Source organism: Choloepus didactylus, chromosome 2 (genome assembly GCF_015220235.1).
Source record: "Choloepus didactylus isolate mChoDid1 chromosome 2, mChoDid1.pri, whole genome shotgun sequence".
In the NCBI taxonomy this organism is placed as follows: Eukaryota; Metazoa; Chordata; class Mammalia; order Pilosa; family Megalonychidae; genus Choloepus; species Choloepus didactylus.
This window is the reverse complement of record NC_051308.1, coordinates 17666151-17689367: the sequence shown is the minus strand read 5'-3', so window position 1 is coordinate 17689367 and position 23217 is coordinate 17666151. Positions and strand designations below refer to the sequence as shown.

The following is a 23217-nucleotide window of genomic DNA, read 5'->3' as shown; positions in this document are numbered from 1 at the left end:
TCATATGTTCCAATAATATCTCTTTTTGCCTTTTCTCCTCCCTTGTTAGATCCCATACAGAATGATGCATTGCATTTAATTGTTATTGTCTTTTTAGTTGCTTTCTTTTTTTAGCTGTGGGAACATATATACCACATGAACTTTCCCATCTCAGCCACTCCCAAGCATACCATTCATTGAGATTATTCTCATTCAAAATATTACTGTACCCTCACCATGTTCTATTATTAAAACTTCCCCATCTGTTGCTAAAATATCCCATAAAGGGAAATTCTATACCTTTTATGCATTAACTCCCTATTCTCTATGCTCTCCACCCCTGGCAACCTGTATTCTAATTTCTATCTCTATGAGTTTGCATATTCTCCAGTATTTTCTTTGTGGTTATCACTGGCCTTTACTTTAACATTATAAATCTGTAACAATTTTATTGGCTTTGATACCAACTTAACTTCAATTGTATACACAAACTGTTCCTATACCTGTCTGTTCCCTCACCTTTATGTAGTTCTTATCACATATTACAGGTTTATACATTAGGAGATCAAAAGCACTGATTTGTCATTACATTTTATGCATTTGACTTTTAGAGCTTGTAGGAAGTAAAGTGGAATTACAAAACAAAAATGCAATATTATTGGCATTTATATTTACTCATGTCATTACCCTCACCAGAGATCTTTATTTCTTCATGTGGCCTTGATCTATTGTCTGTTGTCCTTTCCTTTCAATCTGAAGAACTCTAGCATTTCTTGTAGGGCTGGTCTAGTGGTAACAGACGCTCTCAGCTTTTTATTTATCAGGGAATATCTTAATCTCTCCCTCCTTTTTGAAGGACAGTTTTGCTAGATATAGAATTCTTTGTTGGCAGTTCTTGCTTTTAGTACTTTAAATATGTCATCTCACTGCCTTCTTGCCTCCATTGTTTCCTAAGAGAAATTGACATTTAATCTTACTGAGGCTCCCTTGTATGTGACATGTTGGTTCTCTCTGTGGCTTTCAGAATTCTGTCTTTATTTTTGGCATTTAACAGTTTGGTCATACTATGCTATGGCTTGGGTCTATTTTGGTTTATCCTATTTGGAGTTTGTTGAGCATCGTGGATGCATATATTTGTGTCTTTTGTTAAATTTGGGAAGTTTTTAGCTATTAGTTCTTGGGATATTCTCTCTACCCCTTTATTTCTTCTCCTTCTGGAACTCCCACAATGTATACATTTGTATGCTTGATGGTGTTCCACAGGTTCCTCAGGCTCTGATCACTTATTCATTCTTTCTTCTTTCTGCTCCTCATTCTGAATGATTTCAATAGTCTTATTTTTCAAGTTCTCTGAGTCTTTCTTCTGCCAGCCCCATTCTGCTGTTGAATCTCTCTAGGAAATTTTATTTCTCTTACTGTGGTCTTTAGCTATGTTTGGTTCCTGTTCATAATTTCCATCTCTCTATTGATATTTGTTTTGTGTTCAACTGTCATTTTCCTTATTTCCTTTAGGTTTTCTCTGTTTAGCTCTTCGAGCTTATTTAGGGCCATTTTTTAAAAGTCTTTGGTATATCCCTCCATGGGACTCATCCTCCTTGTTGGTGGTTTCTAATGCTTTAATATTATCCTTTGCCCGGGCCATCACTTCCTGTTTCTTTGTATTTTTTCTAACTTTTTGTTGAAACCTGGACATTTTGATATTTTAATGTGTTATATCTGGAATTTAGATCCTGAAGTGTCTGTTCCTTAAGCTTGTATCTAAGTAGTTTTATGACAGAGCTTTCCTCAAATGCCAGGGGCTAACAAAAAAAAAAAAAAAAAAAGAAAAGAAAAAGGCAAAAAAGAAAACATCTTTTCCAGTCTTTGCAGATTGACTTGTGTAAGTACTCTCCTTTAGAGCTTATCCATACCATGAGAGTTTGGAGACTAGCTTGAGGTCAAAGCATAGTGGCCTCCCTGATCCTTCTGTGCACATGTATTGTCTTGGGCATGCACATGTGGCCCTAGGAATTCCCCTGTTTACATGGTTCCAAATGTTCCCTTTTCCCCAGGAAACAGTTTCCTCATGGTCCCAGGTGCTGTACTGTATGTCCTACAGCCAGCAATCCCCTGCCTTAGGCAGTATGACTTGACTTCTTTCCCACAGTGTTCTGTAGGAGAGCTTGGTGAGTTGCCTTCTACATGCAAGGCACTATCTGGGTCAGGGAGGCCCTCAGTCCCCCACAGACAGATTGGGCCTGGCATACATGCTCCCAGTACGTACATGAGGGTTACTCTGCTCTCTCCAGAGCCATGGCCAGGGATCCACACTGAGAGTGTGGGGACTCTGTGTCAAGCTTATGAGGAGTGAGGGAGGGGCCAGCCAGGGCATCACAAGATCCTACTGCTTTTAAGTAGCCAATTTTTAATTTGGCACATGTCCTATTACTGCCTTTCTTTGTTTTCCAGAGCTTTGAGAAACTTCTTTCTGCCAGTTCTTGAGGGTTATTCAAAGCTTCTGTAAGGGTCAGAGCCCTGAAGTGTCTCACTCTACCATCTTGATTGGGGCATGACTCTGGCTTCTTCTTTTAGTGCTTTATAAAGGACATGGAGGGATTCCTAATAATTTTTTAATTTTTTACATGTGTTAAGTTTCCAGGGCAATAGACAAAGGCAAATAATCTACAGGGTGACTTCTCAACAAGATAGTTCTGTCTTGCAAGTCATCAGTGGGCCTGAAACATCTGTGCAAGATGAGATATCTGTGGACGCTATGCATGTCTTCATTGATGAACTTGGTAAGTCTTTAGAGCTCTTCACTAATGGGCAGTGGGGAAAGATGGCCATTTCCTTAGGACTCCATATGGTCTCTTAGCCTGAGCACTGGACTTATAAACAAGAAGACTTAGTCCTGTGATTGCTCACATAATGTTCTTAGAACAAGGTGTGCTCCCGCCTGCCACAGACCTTTGCATATGACATGTCCTTATGACTGTGATGTGCTATTCAACACATATTTATCTTTCAGATCTCAGTTTTAAGGGAACTTCTCCAAGAAAACCTTTTCTGAATTTCCAAGACTTAATCAAGCTCTTCTGCTTGTTGCTCTCTTAACACCATGTTGTTTTTATTTTTAAATTTTATTATAGCTTGTAATTATTTATTTACTTGTGATAATTAGATTACTGACATTTTCTTCCTTGAAGTTGTAAACTTCGTGAGGGCAATGCTCAGCACCCATTAAATATTTGTTGGATATATGTTTAAAATTTGACTTTATTATGTTTTCCAGTGCCTTGTTATAAAACAGGATTTAAAATGGTGTAAATTGAGAATCATTAAGTGGCAAGCTCAAAGTTCTATAGATAAGGGATATGCATCCTACTTTTTCTGGGATAGGCCTTGGTTTAAGCCCACTGTAGGTCGGTTAATGCTTCTTATTTTTCTTTCAGGAGGGTCCTCTTTGGATAATAAAATATATTTGGATAATATATTTATAGATATTGTTTTAAGTGCCTTTCCATCTGCAGAAATACAAAGTTAATGATTAACTATTATGAAAGTGACTTCTGTGTTATAAAGAACAACATTAGCACTTATGTCGAAGCCTCTGGAGGGGTGATGATTTCACTTTTTAATGTTTCTCTGTGGACGGAATTAGCCTTTGAGTTCAGATCTGACATGTCAGTCCACATTCTAGTTGCTCACTCCATCCATGGGTAATTATGCCCTTTATGTCATCTGAAGAAGGTAATCCTAAGAACTGTTAAAGGGGGGAGAGTTTACATGTAGAAAGTGAACTGATTTTGACACCTCCATGCCGTGAACCTTCTTTAGAAGAGCTAATTTAGCTGTGTAAATTAATTCCATTCCTTGATTTTCCTTATTAACAGGCTGCCACACCCATCAGTGTTCTGTGACACTGAATATTCAGTGGGTGGTATGGTCTCACATGGTCTGTCAATCAAAACCACATATTTATTAAGGATACCATGTTTATGCACAAAAAAGACCACTCAGTTACAGCATAGTACAGATCACACAGACACCTGAGAATACACAAAAGAAGAATTGAGGAGAATATGTAAAAGCTGAATTAAGAAAAGGAACAAATAAGTTAATCAAAAGTAATTAAGTAATAAGTAACTGAACCGAAACTTATTTAAGTATATTATTGTTGAGGTATGTTGAGAAAATTTTCTTAGTGAAGTTTCTTTTAGATATCCTTCATCTTCTGATTATAAATATTCTGTGAAGAAATGTAAGGAATGGACATAGATTGTTAACTATTATTATTTAAAAAGTCTGAAATTGGTTCCCTTTAACTTGAAAATACTGTGTGCTGAAATGATAATATACAAATACTTGTGTAATATTTCTCATTGAAATTTCATGATTTTACAGGGGAAATTAGATCATGTTATTTAAAATCTGGAAATCAGAAAGAAGGACCTTTACAGCATCAGCCATCCAATTATGACTGTTTTCCTAATGCTCGGTAAGTGGAGTTTTATTTTTAGGTTTGGGAACTGTCACATTGCTAGAGGGTATGCAATTTATTCTTACTGAACATGAAGTCAGGAAACCTGGTGTAGAATGAATGTGTTAATCAGTTTGTGGGTGTCAAGGCATGTGGTTTTTGTAAAAAAGAAAAAGAAAATCTGACATTGTAGAATAATGAAAAATAAACAGAACCATTTTCATAGTAGCCACTTCCAAAAATGCATGTTATGTGTAGGTACAAATAGAAAAGAGTCCTCTGTAAACATAATAATACTTCCTTCAGGAAAGATGGTGATGCAGCTCAAGAACACACTATTAAATTTGTCCAAATGAGTGGACCAAAAATGTAGTTAATTCTTATTCAAACTAATGAAGGTAAGCTGTTTTGTAGATAGATACTCTAAACATCTTTCAAATTTCTGAATACATTGAATAAATTTCTTAATATTTTAATTAAGTTTATATAAATTAACTTGCATATCCTGATTGTGCACCAATTAATGGAGGCATTAGGCAAGCTGTAAATTTTCTTAGAGGCAACTGAACTCATACTGGGCTTAAGGAGTCTTTATGGATAATCCATATGAACCCCTATCAGTTGCTTGGTCTGAGTGTGGAAGTAAATTTTGCATCTATATTTCTTTAGAATTCTATTTATATTTGAGGATTTATGGGAGGGTTTCATGGTATAACTGGAATGTCTTATATTTCACCAGAGAGTGTAAAAGGAGTTGTAGAAATATTGATTTCAAATCTTGTGGTTCTGTGTTCTTTCCCAAGTTTAAAGTTAGTTTCCTTCCCAAGTATTTCTGGGAAATTCTGGGGGGTGCATCATATATGCCTAGAATAAAGTATGTCCTTGTCCTTTCAGTCTGGGATCCGTGTGGAATTCTGTTGTGTGCCAGCCTTTTAGGGTGCTCTCTCATTGCTGCCACTTCTGCTTTTTTCCTGTTTAAGAACGCTGGTTTTCAGCCATTCTGGTAGATCTAATGGGTTCTGTTGGTGCTGTGTCTCCTCTGCCACATAATCCTACTGGCTCCGGGCCCAAAGCAGCCCTCCCTGTGCTCCAAGTAACACGGGGACTTTGAGAAGTACCGCTCCAAGTTCTCCATCCCCTACAGTGTCTTCCACTCTTCCTTTGTCTCTCTCCCACACACCAATAAAAAACAGACAGACCCAAAATATCTCCCTTTCCAGCCAGGAAACAGAAGTCCCCACACAAACGAATACTTGAAAGGAGAGGGAGGTTTGTCATTCCCATTATAAACACATGGGGAGATCTCAACTCCAGTATCTCCAGGGCTTTCCATTACAATGGTTTGATGAGCTTACTCTCAATATGGTAGCTTTCTCAGATGAAATATTTAATTACGTGAGAGAACAGCTTTGAAAAGCTGTCAATCTTCATTGAAAGTTGTAGTGTTTTTTAAAACTAAATTATATCAAATATGAGCATCTTGTTTTATTTCAAAGTTATGTTAGGAAACTTTTTATTGTGATTTTCCTGGGTAAATATATTTCCCTTTTCCCATGGTTAATTCCCTTAACTGTATTTGCCAGTGATGTTGGTTAAGTCCACATATCCACAGGTTTAAAAACCTAAAAAATACAATGTGCAAATTAGAGTTAGAGTGCCTGTAGGGTTTTCTATAAGCACCACTCTCTTAGCCCATTCTGCATTAATAGCCACTGATTCATTTGCTTCCTACCCTAAATTTCTCTCTTTTAAAAATTTCCTACAGTTCTCCCTTTCTTACATTTCCTCTACATTTGCTTTCCATATTAGAGCACTTTTTTGTTTAACCTGCTTTCCATTTCCACAGCTGTCTGGATTCAGGTTCGCAAAAATGCATTCATTCAGCGAATAGCTGTTGGCGAGAAGGTGTTGGGGGAGGGCACTGAAGGTGTTTATGCTGAGCTTTCCTGTGTGGTCACGTGGCTTTGTGGAGAATCTCAAAATGTTGTGTCCCTTCCGAGCTCTGCCTTTTCATAGACGCAGATCAACTAGGCCTCTTTCTATTTCAAACGAGAGAACCCAGATCAAGATAGTTTAATCAAAACTGGAAATTTGGGGGTCATGTAACTGAGAAGACTCGAGTAGATCTGCCTTCAGGAGTGTCGGGATTTAGAGGTTCAGATGAAGTCATTAGGGTCTGGTTTCTCTTTCCCATCACTCTCATGTTCCTCTGTTTTGACTCCACTTTCAGACAGGTTCATCCTTGCAGTTGAAAGATGGCTGTAGTAGTCCTGGACCTTGTATCTTCTCTGATTCAAGTCCAGCAGGGAAAACATTTTTTTTCCCATGAACCTCAATAAAAGTCTCATTGTGTCTCATTGTTTCTGATTAAGTCAGGTGCCTTAAACCAAATCACTAAGGCCAGATAAATACTTGGCTTGAGCCTAGGTACATATGTCGAGCTGGAATTGTAGGTTCTCTCCAAGAGTATGTAGGGGGTGGGGTGGGGTGGGGAGGAGGTGGCTCTCCAAGTGAAATTTAGAGTACAGTGGGTAGATGCTGGGCAGCAAAAACCTACAGATAACCCCTGCAGACTCCTTATTTATGATAAAATGGCAACTGAATTAATTACCAAGCTTCTTTAAAGAGAAAAAATGATCAAGTTTTGTAAAAGTTCTGTTTTCTTTAAAAGAAAGCTTCATGTAACATCCCTTTTAATCTATAACACTTTCTGAGCACACCCTTGTACATGAACATTCCAATAGATAAAGGTCTTAGTTCACCAGCCTCCCTATTTTTCACATGCCAAGTTCTAGGTGTTGCTGGAAACACTTCCCATCACACTGGGTTGTTTGGGGCAGCTTGGGCTGTGGCACTGGCACTGGGCAGAAGCATTCCAGCCTGCCAGGAAGATGGCTATAAGGGGACGCCCCCCTTTTCTTGGGAAGTTATGGTGTTCAGCGAATTTTCTCAGCCACTAGACTTATTGCTTTGTCCCTCAGAGATATCTTAGCTCTGCTCTTGCCTTGGCCCAAATTGCAAGTCTTTGAGGCTTTCTGTAATGGGCTTCGTAGAGTAATTGTTTTAGAAAAAGAGAAAAAGAGAAGAAAAAAAAAAAAAAAAGAAAAGAAAAAGAAGGGCCCTCCTTGCAGATCTTATGGGCTATTGAAATGCTAAGAGACAAGGAGTTTAAGGCCATTAAGGAACAATCAAGAAAGCAGAGACACCAGCTCTTCAGACAAGAGGCCTTGCCCTCTGGATTTGCATATGCACCTGATTCTCTTTGAGCCCTGCCCTTCTGTGTATTATGTTCACTGAAACTTCAAAAAGTCTGTTTTTATTTTTGGGTTTTTTTTTGCTCTTTTTGCTAGCCCTATCTCCTCTCTGCCGGGCTGACTGCTCCCGGATTCTCCGGTGTCTGGTCTCAGTCTATGTATGTTTGGAGTTTTTGATCAGCAGTCTGAGTTTTCTGTCAGAGCCGCAACTGCCATTCTCCCTCCTTGTTCCCAGCACTGATGGCCCCTCCTCCCATGGGACTGAGCCTGGCAGGAAAGGGCGCGGGTCCCCTGGCCGCGAGAACTTACAGATTTCGCTGATCTCAGCTGTTCCATGCGTTTGTGAGTGTTGCATGAAGTATGCCCAAAGTCAAATTGCTCTGCGATGTCTGGTCCACGTAGTTCCTGGCTTTGTACCTACTGCCCTGGAGGAGTAACTAAAACCCACACCTCACCACTCCGCCATCTTGCCCTGCCTCCAGTTCTAGTGGTTTAACCACCTGCTCTTTCCTCCAAATTGTTTCAAAGGGTGTTGGCCATAAGAGTTCTAGGAAAGAATGTCACATTATCAAGCATATCTTCTTTTCCTTGTGCTTCAGAGATAAAATAATAGTGTGTTTGCTGTTATATGCATGGAGTATTCTTTAGGAATGTCTGTGTTCTCTACACTGTCTTCTCTTTGAAACGATATTAAGACTGATAGTCGAGGGGACTTTGTTATGGAGTATTTTGGCAATTCAGTGGTCCATTTGGGCACAGGAGATTGTACCATGCTTTCTGTCTGCTACATGAGCACGCAACTCTAGTCACCTCAGCTAGCAAAATTATAGCATTGAAGCTGTTCCCCTGGCAGTTCTGGGGAAGCAATTAAGGCTCAGCCATCTGTTCAATTCATGCTTGGGAAAAATGGCTTGGTCCTGTGTAAAGTCAAACGATCTGGATTTAAACTGCTGTCTGACAGGCTTATGCGGATATTCCAGAAGTCTCAACCATTAGTCTCAAACTCCTCCCCAGGCTCCTGTGCCTGCCTGAAACCTGTGCCAGCCATTCACAGGAGGCTGATTCCTTTGGATTTGTAGTAAGCCTTGGCTTTTGTGGAAGCCCATGATATAATGATAATTTGGGTATCCTTGAATTGGTTGAATGAAATAAATATCATTGTAAAATAGGATAAAGACAAGCAAGCTGGTTCAATTAAAATATTTTAATCCCTCCATTAACATACCGTCCCCTGTATGCGCATGTGCATGCATGTGGGGCAGGACTGGGGGAGGGATGGGGGTGCCATTCTTGTCTCTAACTCTAGAGATAAAGGATGATGTCTGAGCAGAACGCAGCTGAGCAAGTTGGGCTTTTGTTACATGTGAGGGCCAAGTAGCTCAGTCCTTCCCCTGTGATCCAGGGTGCCCTCTGACTTCTTCAGTGGTAGGCAATATCATAGCAGTTCCTGATTCTGAAAGGGTGCTTTCCTGTAATAGTTCTGGTACCAGTAGCCACTGTTTATGAAACACTTCTTGCATGCTAAGCACTGTGCTAATTGTTAAGTCATTTAATTTCATTGGCACAAGAAGACTGAGGTGATATTAATTCCATTTAATAGAAAAGGAAACTAAGACTGGTTAAGTAACAGCTTAGCCTCACATACTTAGCAAGTAGACAGTGGGCATTTAAATCTCCTGTCCTGCTCCCCTCCACCACTATAGGTCTGCCTGACTCTAAAGCAGGGGTCACAAACTTAGATTTCTTTGGAGTCCAGGCAGGTAACATAAATAGGTGAAATAAATAACATAAATAGGTGAAGCAGGCCAAGTGTCAGGCAATAAAAGTGGTGGTGACTATGGTAAACCAGAGGACATTTGTCTTGTCTACAGAGGGCTGCAGCTACTTAGCTTCAGTCTAGCTAGGCCAGCTTTCTAAGCCTGGAGTGAACAGATATTCCCTTTTTTTTCCTACCAGTAGTTAAAAATCCTCTTTTCTATGTAAAAATCTATTTATTTAATGTTGTTGATTAATTTCAATTATTTGAAACACCATAGGGCAAAGATAACATGCGTGTGGCTGGCTCTGGCCTGTGGACTATTGGTTTGCAATCCCTGCTCCAATTCTTGGGCTCTCACCTCTGTGCTCTGCTGCCTCCTGTGGGGAAGCTCTTGTTTTTGGCCCTTCTTGCAAACATATGCCATATGCCTTATGTGACTCCCCACTGCCTGAGCAGGGGTTCAAGTATTCATGGCCCCTGGCCCCAACCCTTGTCTGCAGCCTCATCTCTTGCCTCTCCATGAGCCCCACAGTAGCAGGCCTTCTGCCTGTCTTCTTCCAAGCATTTGCTCTTCTTTGCCTAAAATGCCCTTTTCTACTCCTTTCCACCATTCAAAATTCTTACCTTTCATTCAAAGCCCATATTAAAATCTGCCTCTTTTATAATTCTTTCCCTTATTGAACGTTATGGTAAAAATAAATTACTCTCTCTGTGTTACCTCTGGATGAGTATTTTCGCTTTCTCCCTTGTACTACATTCATTTCTATAGGGCTCCCATCTCTTCTTCTAGATTGTATGTTTCTAAAGAAAAGTGTTCATGGCCAGTGTTGCGTTACAGCCCCTGCCTTGCCCTGTGTAGAGAGGTGTTCAATAAATATTGAATTGAATCAAATTGAATAAATGGATGGCAGGGGTAGCCTGGTTGGAGCTCGGGGCAGTGTGGAGACTCGCTGAGCACTTAGGAATAGTGAGGGGAGATGCTGACCCAGCAGAGTACAGCCAGGTGACCGGGGCTGTGAAGGTTGGGCTTTGTTCTATTGGCAGCAGGAGTGATTGGACCTCTTTGCAGAGAGAAACAACCTGGTGAATGTGGAATTATGAAAACAATATTAACAAATAACTCACCTTGTGAAGGCTGGTGGGGCTGGGGGGAGGTGGGAGAAGCTGGAGGGTGGGGGTGGGGAAAGAGCCACAAGCACCAGCAGTTTGCCTTATCAACACAGTTGAACACAAAATGTTATCTTCCCCTTTTATAAATGGGAATGCTGAGGGATAAACCCTGCAAAATGACTCTTTTTTAAACCACTCCAGTTAGAAACTAGGGTTACAGACCTAAGTTAGATTTCCCAATCCTGTGTTCTATTTGTTAATAAAGAAACAATTCTCTATGTCTATATGAAAGATGGCTGTGATGGAATAGCTGACATAGGGAATCACTGCAATCAGAGGTTTAATATCTCACAGCATGAACATGGGTTTTAGACTCAGACTGATGTGGGTTTGAATTCCAGCACTAATATTTACTTTTTTTTTTTTTAACCTCGAGCAACTTGCTTAACCATTTTGAGCATCTGTTTTCTAATCCGTAAATGGGGATGATACTAGTAGTTCATTCACAGGTTGCTTTAAAAATTAAATGTGATATATCATGCTTATAACAGTACCTGCCATAGAAAGCACTCAATAAATATTAGCTGTTGTTATTATCTCTGGACTGAAACCATAGGACAGTGGCTTAAAGTTCACTGTGACTATATAGCAAAAGATCCCAGTGTTCAGCCAGGTGGAAGGCTTTCCTCCAACTCCTTTATGAGTCACTTTGTGTGATTTTAATATGGTTAAGTACTTTGTATTCTTCTTATCAACCTGTTGTGTTCCAGCAGCTTGGCATCTATGCCAATTTTAGAGTAAATACTTTGATATTAGGTCCCTGGCTTTTAGTGCTGTTAAGTTATTAGTTCTCCTACCCAGTAAACATAAGCTTTGATTTTGTGATACTGAACTTGGAAGGAATCCTGGTCAGGGCTGTTTCTGAGCCATTCAACCATGGAAGATATTGGAAAAGCAGCTTTTTCCCTGTAAGGTGATTTCAGTGACTGGGATTGACTCCAACTAGGCCATTAAACTACTGACTCTTACTATTGGCAAGAATTGGCCATTGTTAAGCCTTGTTGCCACGTGATGGTTTTATATTCCTGACTCTCAAGTATGAATAGAGAATTCTTTGCAATGTAACTTCCATGTCTCTGAGGATTTCTGGATGAAACCAGGAGAGGGAACAAATTTCCCTGATTGGTTCCACTGTCATTGTGGGAACCAATATACTTGTTGACTGCCAAAGAAATATAAGCAGCACTTTCCGATTGCACAATAGCTGTCCATAGAGCAGTTACCTGTAGTAACATTATCTAACATAGGTCTGCTTCCCTCAGAAACTAGATTGAGAAAACTGGTTTGAATTGCAACATTTAGAATTGTAATTTGGAAAAACTTTCAGAGGATACATTCACTTCAGTGTTTCATTACCCAGAACACAGAATCAATTGACTAGCTTAGATCCTAAAATGAGGTAATTTGCCTAGAAAGTTGAAGTTGCTATTCATTTGTGTTTTGTGTCCAAAAGATTCATTGCAGGATATATTCTTGTTATTCCTCTGTAGTCTTGCAATTAAAGCTTGATAGTTGCTTTCTTTGCTCAGCAAAAATTTACATTTCTTTTATCCATAAATTCTTTCAAGCAGTATAGCAGAATGTTCTTCTATAAAAGATGTATAACAACTAGGTTTCAGTAATAACCCAGTTTTTCCGGTGTCATAAGGAATCTAATGGAAATGCTTAAAAAATGCATGCAGTCTGCCCTCCAGTGAAAGCCAATAGAAAGATGTAGATATTTACATTCACAAAGTAGGCATAGTATTCTACTTGAATGGAAGACTCATTCTGGAGTAAATTAGTTCATAGGATTATATTGGTGATTTTTTTACCAAAGATGGCATCTCAACTTTAAAATTTTTTTTAAAAAAATAGAGTAGGTTGGGTAATGATTTATTTATTTTTCCAGATTCACTTATTTTTGGCTTTTATTTGATTTTGAATCATTGTAGCACATATCAGAGCATATATTGTTCTGGCTATTATTTCGCCTCATTTTTGAAAGCTGCCCTAAATCTAGGGACCCATTGTGTACAACATCGCAAAGGTAGATTGAACCATTGTGCTGAATTTTTATTGTCTCCTCAGAATCCTTATTCTTTTGTCAACATTATCAGTATCTCTGACCCTTATCTCAATGCAGACTCCGTTATTATTGGGTTCAACTCACAGGAACGCTCTCTAAAGCCATAGATAATTATGTACCCTGGCTCCCAGAGAAGTTAAGCAGACAGTAAATTGAGAAATAATACTTCTGTTTAGACTCTTTTTTTTTTACAATAATCAGAAGAAATGGTGACCTCTAGTTTGGAATAGCTGAACAGGAAAGTGGGACAGTGAAGTTAGATGATTCATCTTCAAGCTGTAGAATAAAATGTTGTGAATTCTCCCAATATTAGACATGCCCAGTTCTGTCACATTCAAAGATAGGTTGAAAATTTGAATTTTAATTATAAATTTCTGAAGGTATGTATATAACTGCATTACTCTCTTAACTTGGGTAATAAAGTTATGCATCTGTGACTTCAAATTTAAAAACTTTTGGAGGGCTCTTGATGCTTTGTATCTCATAAAGGTGGAAATAAAATACAAGAAGCAGATGATCATCAGAGGGTCTGCCTTTGAAGAGTTTCAGGCTGTCCCAAATGCTATGCCCACCCTCCTCCCCTTTTTGTTTTCAATCTTTACTATCTGTTCCTTCCACTGTAGTCCTTATTTTACTTTTTCCAGACACATCAGAAAGAAAAAATAAATTGTCATCCAGGCACAGAGTCATAGGATGGAACATGCACTAGGTTGATTCTAAAACTTCTTTCTTGGAGTCATCTTCTCTGGATTCCTCAGCAGAGGCTTGCTATGCGTGGGGGTTTCCTTTCTGCCATCACAACGCCATCTGCCACACGATGGCAGTCCAACCCCATGCTGGATGCCTCGTCTGGCTCCCACGTGGGCGCTGCCTTTTTCTTCGATACAGACAGATTTTTCTATCATATGAAAGAAGAGTTGTTTTCAGACTTTAAAACAAGAATCCCTCTTAAAATTCGAAATAGCAGGGTGTAGTTTTCAAAACAGCGCTACCTTTATTTAAATAGCCAACACATTAAGCTCGTTGCTATGATTTTCATTTCTAGGCTGCCCCTCTGTGTGGCACGGCTTGTTCCCATGTCCCCTCATTAAACCTAAAGTCAAGGAAAGAGAGGCAGAGAAAGGCCCTTTCTGTGAGGCTTGCTTAACTTCTCTGGGAACCAGAGAACTCTTCAAAATATTTTGAGATCTGGGGAAGATTAAGAATTTCAGGAAATTTTTTCCACATCAGTGGGAAAATGTAGTAGGAACACATGTATTTAGATTCTTTATTACTTGTAGAAGATAATCAGGTGAAAACTTAGGGGAATATTAATCTGTATCCAACTCTCTGCTTATAGAAGCGTACCATTCTGGCCCAGCCTAGATTCTAGCCCCAGTTCCATCTTTATTACCTTCTAGTGGCAGCTCTTTTTGTAGTTTCTGTCATGAACCACTATTTCTGCTATTACTGTGAGTTCAATCTAGTTTAAATAAATGTGTCTGTGCTATAGCTCAGAACCAAACTAGTTTGATTAAGCAGAGAGCAGGCTAATCAAGACCAGATGTGCTAAGTTTAGCTATGCTACAGTTCAGAGCACAGTTATTGGAATATTTCCATTTCCATTGCTAATTTACAGGAGGTAAATGTCTCTTGAAACTTAGCACTTTCATATTAAATTTGTTGGTCTGAGGGAAAATTTCTCTGGCTTTCAGTTAGTAAAATATAGTCTTTTGGGGTGATTATGCAGCTCATGGTCTGTAGCTAAAAAGGGAGAACTAGCAGCAGGTAATCTGAGAAGAGGTATAAGTAAAAGAATATAACTTTATTCAAAGATTGGTAGGAAGCCTCTTGTCCATGTCAGTGATTTCGTGAACATATCGTAATCTCTTTAGTAACTTGAGTGGGCAAGCTGGTGCCCGTAGAGTTTAAGTACAATGTCAGGACCTCAGAGAAGCATATCTAAGTAAGGTGATCAATCTCTCCCAACTGAACAGTGCTCGCTATAAACGTGTTCTAATTATACAGGTTTCTGATACAGCATTCAAAGATATACCAGTCATAAGCTTAGAAGAGAATCTTTCTTAACGTCATCATGCCTTGTCTAGACTACTCAACTCTTATAAAACAGGTTGATTAAGAGGGAACTTAATATGCTATTTGATTCTGTGTTTACAAACTAAAGAGGATTAGGTATGAGTTGAGGGCAAGATACTCTCCTCCCATTCTTGCTAATAGAGACAACCAGAATTTATATATTAATTTGTGTGAAAAACAGAGGAGTCATGTTGCTGTTTAATGTGAGAATAAGCAAAGTTAACTCCTGTATCAATAGAAAGAAGTAAACAGGGCAGGGACTTTTAATAAGTGCCTAACATATGGTTCACACCATTAGGTGCTTTGCACACATGTCTCATTTAACCCTCACAACAGGGAGATATCCTTATTTATGGATGAAGATTTAAGATAGGAAAACAATGTGCTCAAAGTCACAGCTAGTTAAGTAACAGAGCAATAATTCAAACCTAATTTTGTTTAATTCTAACTCATCCAAGAAATTTTGGAAAAAATAAAAAAAAAGCTAGACTTAAAAATAAGATTTTTAAATGGCTTACATAAGAAAATAGTACTAGTTATTTTAATTATTCTTTTTGCAATCAGAAACATACCAAGTAATATTCAAAAATTAAGCTGAGGTGTTTTGACTCTTCCTTTTGTATCATGTTTCCTGGTAGGAAGCATTAACAGGAGATTTATTATAAAATAGCAGTTTGCTACACCTTGCACAATAGTCAATTCTTAGTTTATTTCAGTTGTCAATAGAGGGTGCTATATACCTTCTAGATTTTTGCACATACACACACATTTCTTATATAACTCCTCCTTTTTATCACTACCTACAGTGTAGCCAGATTAATCTTTTGGTTTTAGTGGCATGTGCTGAGTTTTAGATTTCTCTGAATTTGTATTAACAAGGCTCTTTCAGTTCTATTGTATTTAACTATAAAAATAACAGAACTATGGTACTCAGTGGTTCCTATACAAGGCAGAAAAGTTTGAATGAACATTGTCTTAATAAATCTAATTGACATTTTTTTCTATTAGAAACAGTCATTGCGCAGTAAGTAATATAGACCACAAGGAAAAGCACTGTTAAAGCAACAATTATCCAAGTAATGGAAGGAGGGGATTTGTAAAATTTCAGACTTTGTCTATGTGCTTACCCTAGCTGATTCATTTCATAAGCCCTGCCTTTATCATATCATGCTTCCTAAACGGTTCTTAAAAGGAAGCCTTTATTGAATGCTATAATCAAAATAGTCATAAATCATAAGCTGTTTTTAAAAATGTAGAGAATTTGTATGCATGTCTGTGAGCGAATAGTGGAAGTATTGTTTAGCATTGTTCATACAGAGTATTTGTATGTTTATAAATACAGTAGTAGGGAGTTAGAAAAAAGAAAGATCCAAAAACTTGTCAGAAACTTTATAATGAAATATGTACACTAGAAATTAGGTGATTACATTTTTGTAGCGTTTGCATTCTCGAGGATTCTGTATTAGTCAGGGTGGCTTGGACTGCATAATATAAGACCCAGTTCAAAACAGGCGAAACTCTACGGAGATGTACTTTCTCAGAATGCAGGAAACCCAAAGGTATGATCAATTTAGAGTTGGTTAATTCAGAAACTCAATGACATCATGGAGAAACTAGTTTCTTTCCATCTCTCAGCTCTGCTACCCCTAGGGCATTGGCGTTTGTCCTCAGGCTTGTCCCCTCATGATTGCAGTGTAGTTGCTGCAGCTCCAAGTATCTCTTATTCAGATAGCATCTAAATGCTAAGAGAAAGAAGTTCTCTTATTTTTATCTTTTAGGGACTATAAAACTTTCCCGTGAGCTCCCCTTACCCCCTAGTTGACTTCCCTTTGCTCCACAGTGTCTTCTTAGAATAGCATTACATTCCCATTTGAAAGCCCAGCATTGAAAGTTAGCATGACTGAGAATGACAGGATTTATCCCTGGGGCTAGGGAGGGTCCTAGTCACTCTTCTGAAGCACAGAGTCCTGAATGATTGAATAAAATTGGAGTTGTGTTAGCAATGACTGTTGGATAGGAAGACAGTACTGTCTCTTAAAAAGTATCAGCACCTTGCTAAAATGTCAGATGGGAATGTATATCTTGATTCTTGATTTCCGAGTCAAAGGAAAAATTCTAAGTCTGAGATTTTTTAAAGAGTTCTATAAATTTAAGACCTGTCAATCTACATGTGATTATAGATAAATAAAACTATTTAGATATAGTTTACACTTAATTTAGTAATGTTTTCTTTTTCAATTGCTGGATGCATTTCTTGTTTTCTAATATGTACTTTCCTTGCTTTGGGGTGGTTGGGGGTGGGTGGTTGGGGTAGAGACGGGGAGAGTGTTGGTGGTCGGGTGTTATGCAATCACTGTTTCTTCCTGATGGATATCTTGGGAATTATAACCCACTAGTTATTGTTTTCACCCATGAAATATATGCAAAATGAAGATTGTCACTTCTAGAATGCCATGGCACATTGCAGCCCTGAAAAGCGTGAATAATTTGAGTATATTTCAAGATGATTGCCTTTGTGTCTGTGGGCAGTCTTGTATATATCATTTTGAACTCTTAATTGCTTATGTAAAATTGTAAAGGCTCATCCACTACCTGTCTTGGAGGTCTCTAGTTTCCTATGTTTGTGTATAATAGATGGCTTCCAGAATTTCCAGGTAACCAAAGCTTTTGTTTTGCCCATCCTCAGAGAGGTGCAAATCAGCCCCTCCAACACCACAACTTCTGAGAGTCAAGATCAATCTTCCGGGGACCTGACCGTTAGTGCCCTTCAACAGCAGCTGCTACTAATGTTGACTCGGAGGACCCAATCAGAAACTCCACGGGTATGTTCCAGCATTGCCGTCTGTGAATGTTCTAAAAGCAAGGCATCTTAAAACCTGTTTCAGGTTCGATTACCTGCCGGGTTAGCTAGGTTTCACCCTGAATCACTGCATCACTGAGTTGTGGATGTATCACTGTACAATAGTCTACTGATTGAATGTGAAAAAACACGCACACACTTAGGTAACAGCTACCTACCTGTTGGTTGATATTATCAGGATTGTCACTCTCTTAATTGCTCTTTCAAGCACATTGGAAATTCATTCACATTGATCTTTGGTCTCCCTGATGCATAAATTTCACAACAGCTCACATAATTAGACTGTGTTTTCTTCCCAAGGTTTGGGAAAATACCTTGATTTTTATTAATTTATTATGGTCTGGTATATTAAGCATGCAAAGATTCTTAAAGATAAATGTTTGACTTGAAGAAATACTGTATTTTATTCTTGGAGCAAGTGACATTATCATCAAAGGGCCTAAAATATGAAGCCTTCCATTATTCTGACTGAGACATGGTTTTTTAATGTTCATCACATATTCCTAGACCTTTAATGAGAGCTACCTCTGAGGGAGGCATAGCAAATGATTCAACACAAGAGATATGTGGGAGGTAAGACATATACCCAGGCCAGGAAGTCAGAGCTACAGATTCAGTCCCGGGCATTTTTGAGAAGGGGCGGTGGGAAGGATCCTTAGAAGAAGGAGCACTTGGGTGAGGCCTTGCAGAAAGGTGGATTCAATTGGTGGAGGTTGAAGGAAGACAATTAGAGACGGGATAATGCCAAGTTAGTTTGAAGTTTCTTATTGATGTGTTATTTTACCCCTGGCAATGTTTTGATTCTGTTTAAAGATCCTCACCTTTGCAAAAATAATATTGTTATAGGTTTGTTCTTAAGATCGCTTAACCAAAATTATTCCAGAGAATCTTTGATTGTATAATGGGCCAAAATACATACACTACTACTCAAATATGCTAAAAATATGAAATTATCTTCTAACTGATCACTTACTACTCTGGAGCCCCTCTTCCTGCTGATGTGGTGGGGTCAGGAGGGATTTAAAAGAGTCAGTTAAAGGTAACTCAGCCCTTTCAGGCTTCAAAGAGTTTGGAACAGATATTTGCTTAATTAAAAAAAATTAGTCCTGTTAGGACTATTTCTTCATTTTTATGTATTTGGTCTCACTTCCCTCTTCTCCTTCCCAAGGTCCCTAGGTGCAGGGGAAGCTTTCCTAAACTGTGGACCGAGGTGGAGGTGGCGAGGGGCACTTCTGGTTGCTGGGTCTCTGCTCAGATGTCCCTCACCGCCCTGTCACGGGTGTGTTGTGTGATGTCTGCTGAGGTGTGGCGGGTTCTGAGGATGGTTCGATGTGGTGCTGAAGTCTCTGTGACCAGAGACCATGCCATTTGTCCCCAGCTCTTAGGGCCCTGCATTCTGTAGCCTCCTCACGTCCACCCGTATCTTTGGGTTCATTGATCTTTGCTGTACCTCTGTGTCCTCCCAAGGGCCCCAGACCCTGCTGCATCCTCCACACTACAGGGCCCTGGACTGGTTCTGTGAGCTGTGCCAGCCCTGCCCTCAGATGCAGAGACCTTCCCTCTCCTGGGCCAGAGCACATGTGGGGCCCTACTGAAAACTGCTCTCAGAAACCTGCCTATTCCTTGACTCAGGCCTGGGAAAGCTCTGGCTCCCTAACACCCTACTTGTCTCCAGCACATCAGTATTGAACCTCCAAGGAGGGGAAGTTTATAAAAATATTGAGATGATTTGATAAGTGTGCATGTTATTGATCCTGTGAGTGGAGTAGCTGCAGGGCAAACAGGAACTTCAGATTATCAGAGATGCAAATATATTGATTTAATATATCAAAAATATCCCAGTTAGAAAATCAGTAAATATTGCAAGGATAAATCAGAAATAGTCATGCTAGTGCTTATTCTATGTTTAAAATTCTTTAAGTGACATTTTTATATAAATGACATTCTTATATAAATGATGTATAAAAACTAAATTCACATGTAGTTGTTCATTAATCACTTAAATTCACCAAATTCATTAACTAGCTTCAATACTTTTAACTTTCTTTAAGTAAAATTAAAAAAATTTTAATTCTTACTAAAGTAGGTATAAAGGTAGAGAAAACCAGCCTTGTGTTTACAACCTGAGAAATGTTTACAAAGTCTCATATCTGAAAAAAATTCTTGAGTTCTACTATTTAGCCTTCCAAATTTAGTTGGTATCATCAAGGAATTAAATTAGGTTTGGGGCCACAAAGTAAAAATTAAGTTGTTTGCCTGCTCATTATCCAACACCCGTTTACTGAAGGCTTACTGTGCCTTCAGCCCTATGCTAGCAGCTGGTATAAGGGGTGACAAGACTCAGGTCAACAAATGCTTCTCTTCCCCATCCTCCTTCCATCTCTCCTTCCTAGCTGGCCAAGTGCAGCATGGGTGTCCCGGGAGCCCTCCCTCCATGAGAATACTTCCCACTCCAGTAAGGGACCATGTTCCACAGGGTCTCATGGGTGGGTGGCCAGGAAATGGGCCAAGGCCAGAGAAGAGACTTTTCACAATTTCTTCCCTAGCACAAGTGAAATGTGCGTGCATGCAAGAAAGGAACCCTGGAAGGGGTGCTCCCATCAGGGTCTCACTAACTTCTTTTTACATTAGGCAAAGGAGTGAAGAATATTATTTTTTCATCATCACAGCTATAAAGCCCAGCTCCTGAGCACAAAGGGAAGGGCAAAGCTGGGGGCAGACAGGGAATTGGTGAGATCTGTCCCCTGAACTCCTAAATGGCATTCAGGAGCTTTGAATATCAGTCACAGTGTTGTGTGAATTCATATTATAAGCTAGCACTTCTCTGAACTTCAGTTATTCCATCGTGTACTTCTAACCTCTCTGGGTATGCTCTGTAGACTCATTACCATGACCTATTAAACCTTATAAAAGAGTGTCTTTATTTTATATGAGCAAGTACTTGAGTAAGCATCTTGAAACTTCTTATTTATTACACTGCTAGTTGAGAGGCAGATTCAGTCTATTCAAAGACAGCCTTAGATCTGTGGAAATACAGCATTTTCTGCTTCCATTTACCCTCACTTGGATCTGTTTTCAAACTCATTCAGTTTGTCCCACATTTAAAAAATGAGATGGTATTGTATATGACAACACTTTGTAAAGACTAAAAGCTCTATGGAAGTGTATGATAGAGGCATCATCATTGTCACCATCATCATCATCGACAACAACACCACCAGGGACAGCATGACAGCAAAACCGTTTGTTGGTTCTAAACTGATCTGAGTTGGTGAAGACTGCAAAGATCAGCACAGCACTGGGCCTGGCACACTGCCATTCTAGGTTAATGTAGAGGTAACATTTACTTCACAATTTACTATCATTAAGGAATTAATGAGAGGGGAGATTTCACTTTATATCCCATAAATGTCTGTATCATTTGTGTTTTTTTTTTTGCCACATGATGTGTTCACAAATTGCTTTTTTTTTTTTTTAACTTAAAGAATTTTTAAAAGAAAAAACATCTCCTGGACCTCTAATTTGCGTAATGTGCTATATATGTATTTTATTAAATAGTCCCTCTCCACAAGAACATTGACACTTTCTAACAGGTGAAACTGATGAAATATCAATCATATAGATGAAAGATGAAACATCAATTTAATACATTAGCCCATTTTTATCAAACATATATATATTAATTTATTTGAAAGTATATCTAGGCTTAAAAAAGAAAAAACATATTTGCATATTTTCTAATTATGTTCAGAAGTTCATTTTTAAAAAAGCATATTTATAATCTACATGATTGTATGATTTCTGGCTGCTAACAAGAGCCACTGTTATAATAATATCATCCATTCACTTTTTACTTTTTATCCTTCAATGTGTTGTTCACATCTGGATTTTAACTAGCGTTCCACTAGCATGTTTTTAATACTAGTTATGTGCACGGTACTGCACTAGGCACTTTCATGTTTGGTTTCACATTATCTTTACAGCACGTCTTGGGGATTAGGTATTATTTCACCTTGGATTTGACATCTAAGGAACCTGCAGCACAGAGTCCTGGTTCTCGGGGCATTGGTTGGACCCTGCCTCAGTGTTCCTCTCACTTTGTCCTTGAATCACGCTCCTGGAATCTGCAGTCCTGCTTGCCTCCTCCTCAGCAGCCTCTCCTGTGATTTCTCCTGAGCCCACCCCGACATCCATCAGAGTCTGGCCAGCTTCTCCCTTTTCACCACTGGGTTTGATAGCTTTTAGGAAAAGCACATGGTACCTCAGAGAACCACTTTTTATACTGTATCCACTTCACTCTTCTACTTTTTTCCCTTTTCCCCCTGTCCTTTCAGAAAAAAACCACACAGATCATTCTGAGAAACTTCAAGGAGCCCAAGGACCCCGTATACCCCACCACCACCCCAAAAGGAGGCCTACAATTTAAATCCCCCTGTTCCTGTTCTGACTCTGGGGAGATTCTGTAGAGCTGATCACTTACTTTCTTCCACGTAACAGGCCCATATATATGTTTTAGCTTTTATTGGGTATGGTTAATCCGACTTAAAATTGTTTTAAGTAACATATTGTTTGTAATCTGTCGTTCCCTATTCTAATTATTTTTGCCAAGCCCACTATCTGATATTTTCCTTTACAAATTTGTGGTTTTAATTCTTTCATAATTGGACTCCTATGTATTGTCTCTCTTGAGTGCTTATTGTTTTGCTATGAAGGCTGCTTTCTCTTAAACAGTGTGAGCACTGCCCTATGTGTGGATTCCCGTGGGTTACCTTAAGCGAGCTGCAGAGCTACAAAGACAGTCATAGAAATGAAACGCCTTCTCATTCTCCATTGTGGGTCCTCAACTCCATCTGCCCCTTAATTGCTGATGCTCTCCGAGGTTCCGCCCTAGGCCCCTTCACTTGATGTGGATATCAATCCCACCTGCTCCCGTGACTCAGTTCTCCCTCCCTGCCCCCTCTAGATATGGCTATAGAAAAGGATATGGTTATCCTGGTTATAAATATGGTTATAGATATTTTAATATTTATATGCATGTGCATCACTCTATTGTCATTGCCATTTTGCTCATCTATTCTCAAGAAATTTCTAAACCCCTTTAAGTTAGGAATTCTGTCTTGCTATCCTTTGAATTCTCAGTATATATTACATCTAGTACCTGGCTTAAATAATCTGTACAGTAAAATTTGTTAGATGAGTGAATAAATGAATGGCATTAAAATGACAAGAAAAATTTTAATTTTGTGCCAGAAAACAGGTTAGAAAAACTGCTGTAATTCACCAAAAATTACAGCTTCCTTGGTACTGAAAGCAAAAATTCTGTAGATCTTATTTTCCCATAAGGAAATTAAAGCCTTCTTCCTTTGCATTAAATTCTGAGAAGATTTTTTAAATCAAGAATTTTCGCTTAAGCAGAAATAAACTACACAGTATACCAGAATCTTTAAAAAGTTTTACCAAAGATGTAGACATAGACTTCATGTGATTTTTTTAGTAATGACCTTCCCTAACAGCTAAGGGTATAATATTAAACCTTAATTTAAGGATGGTACCATCTCCTAAGTGTAGTTTTCTTACTATTCAGAAGAATTT

General features: G+C 38.9%; 1 protein-coding gene across 7 annotated transcripts in view; it reads left to right on the top strand.

The window, feature by feature from the left end:
* The window catches only part of PCNX2 (pecanex 2), a 380796-nt gene that overhangs the window by 106556 nt on the left and 251023 nt on the right, over positions 1-23217 (top strand). For all 7 annotated transcript variants that reach the window (XM_037821056.1, XM_037821068.1, XM_037821046.1 and 4 more), the window contains 3 exons: positions 2611-2756; positions 4363-4456; positions 17452-17587. In XM_037821056.1, coding sequence (XP_037676984.1) covers positions 2611-2756; positions 4363-4456; positions 17452-17587 — 376 coding nt within the window. The remainder of the gene's footprint in view (positions 1-2610; positions 2757-4362; positions 4457-17451; positions 17588-23217) is intronic.